At 39.7% G+C, this 2,584-nt stretch overlaps 1 protein-coding gene across 1 annotated transcript; it reads left to right on the top strand.

Moving 5' to 3' along the window:
• The first annotated feature begins 271 nt into the window (after positions 1-271).
• Positions 272-1,210, top strand: LOC131488631 (olfactory receptor 52A5-like). Its single transcript, XM_058690492.1, has one exon. It carries the CDS (start codon positions 272-274, stop codon positions 1,208-1,210), a length of 939 nt encoding a protein of 312 aa, XP_058546475.1.
• Positions 1,211-2,584: the final 1,374 nt, after the last annotated feature.

Consider the following 2,584-nt stretch of genomic DNA (forward strand, 5'->3'; position numbering starts at 1 on the left):
AAAAAAAAAACAAGAAAGAAGTTTAACATAGAGCATCAGTTAAATTCCCCAATCCTATCCAAGATAATTCATCTAGGGAGCCTGTGTCTGCATTCCTGGATGCATTTAATTGTCCCATCAAAAAATGACTATGTCTGACAAACTGCCATTGAAACCACACTCAGCCTCTGATTGTATGAATGCAAGTGAGAAGAGAAAACAGCAGACAGACACTCAATGCCTACTGGCACTTTGAATCAGAAGCTCTAAACCAAGAGTCTCTAAAACCAACATGCTCAAGCTCAATGGCACAGTCTTCATGCCTTCAGTGCTGACACTGGTCGGGATCCCTGGCTTGGAATCTGTGCAGCTCTGGATTGGAATTCCTTTCTGTGCCATGTACATCACTGCTCTGTTTGGGAATTCCCTGCTCCTGGTCATCATCAAATCGGAACGCAGCCTCCATGAGCCCATGTACCTCTTCCTGGCAATGCTTGGAGCAACAGACATTGCTCTCAGTACCTGCATCCTACCCAAAATGCTAGGAATATTCTGGTTCCATTTACCAGACATATATTTCGATGCCTGTCTCTTTCAGATGTGGCTCATCCACACCTTCCAGTGTATCGAATCAGGAATTCTGCTGGCCATGGCCCTGGACCGCTATGTGGCCATCTGTGATCCCCTGAGACATGCAATCATCTTTACCCACCAACTCCTCACTCAGATTGGGGTTGCAGTGACACTCAGAGCAGTCATCTTTTCAGCTCCATGTCTCATCCTCATCAAATGTCGGCTGAAACACTTCCGGACCACTGTGGTCTCCCATTCATACTGTGAGCACATGGCCGTCGTGAAGTTGGCAGCAGAAGATATTCAAATCAACAAGATCTATGGTCTGTTTGTGGCTTTCATTATACTTGGATTTGACATAATCGTTATCATACTCTCCTACATCCGAATATTTATAACTGTCTTCAATCTGCCTCAGAGAGAATCTAGGCTCAAAGCCTTTAACACCTGCATTGCCCATATTTGTGTCTTCCTTGAGTTTTATCTCCTAGGTTTTTTCTCCTTCTTTACACACAGGTTCGGGTTCCACATTCCACCCTACATTCATATTCTTCTGTCCAACCTTTATCTGCTTGTCCCTCCTTTGCTCAATCCTATTGTGTATGGGGTGAAAACCAAACAGATTAGAGATCGGTTGTCCAAGATTTTTTCACTCTAAGGATCCATTTTGATTTCTCACTATGTTACTTGATTTCAAACAAAAACAACCACAAAACAGTGAAAAAAAACATTGTTGATTAAAGTCTATGTTTTCTCAAGTTCATTGTGCACAGGAATATAAAATTACAGTTTTGCATTCAAGAAAGTAAGGCTCTGACTCCTATTTTAAAATTTTCACTTGTTTTTTTGGGGCGCCTGGGTGGCTCAGTCGGTTGAGCGTCCGACTTCAGCTCAGGTCACGATCTCACAGTCCATGAGTTCGAGCCCTGCGTCGGGCTCTGGGCTGATGGCTCAGAGCCTGGAGCTTGCGTCCAATTCTGTGTCTCCCTCTCTCTCTGCCCCTCCCCCGTTCATGCTCTGTCTCTCTCTGTCTCAAAAATAAATAAACATTAAAAAAATAAATAAAATAATATTTTCACTTGTTTCAGATACAAAATTAATTGAAACACACAGAGATAATCATATCTATTCCACACATGACAGACAAAAGTTATGAATACATTTTTGAAGCTCAATCAGCCCTCAGTCACTAAGACAGACATTTCTTTTTTCTTTTTTTTTTTTTTTTTTTAAAATTTTTTTTTTCAACATTTTAAATTTATTTTTGGGACAGAGAGAGACAGGGCATGAACGGGGGAGGGGCAGAGAGAGAGGGAGACACAGAATCGGAAACAGGCTCCAGGCTCCGAGCCATCAGGCCAGAGCCTGACGCGGGGCTCGAACTCACAGACCGCGAGATCGTGACCTGGCTGAAGTTGGACGCTTAACCGACTGCGCCACCCAGGCGCCCCTAAGACAGACATTTCTTAAAATCAAATTAAATATTAATATTTGCCCTTTGTTTACAAACATCAAATGGCCTTTTTGCTACTACGTAAGAAATTCAGTCTAATATATTATCATACTAATGTATATGAAACTAAATCTTTCATTTATTTACTATCATTTATGATCACACTTCATCATCCTAAAGTTCTTTACTGAGTGATCATGAATTAAGCATTAAGTGCAGATTGAGATTTTTAATTTATGTATCAAAATGTAATCATAATTTCTTCTTTCTCCCCATAGTATTTCACACAGCCTTCTATGGGGGCATATATAATATATTTATTAAATACATTACATTCCAATAGAGAAATTTGAACTGAAGACAAATGAAGTAAATGTGGAATGATTAGCAGTGAGCTTACTTGCTTGTTTTGTGGTAAGACCTTATAAATAAGCAAAATAATATTTTAAATAGCAAGTTTTATAACTTTATTATAGCAATCATAATAATAAAATAAATAAAAAATTTAAATGTAAAAGTCAGCAGGCTGGTCACGACAACTATGTAAGGGAGATGCAGGACAATGGCCTAATGATATAA

This window comes from Neofelis nebulosa, chromosome 10, assembly GCF_028018385.1.
Source record: "Neofelis nebulosa isolate mNeoNeb1 chromosome 10, mNeoNeb1.pri, whole genome shotgun sequence".
NCBI classification, from domain to species: domain Eukaryota; kingdom Metazoa; phylum Chordata; class Mammalia; order Carnivora; family Felidae; genus Neofelis; species Neofelis nebulosa.

Excerpts from the sequence above, each read along its gene's own strand:
- LOC131488631 (XM_058690492.1), top strand. The coding sequence starts at position 272 with ATGCTCAAGCTCAATGGCACAGTCTTCATGCCTTCAGTGCTGACACTG.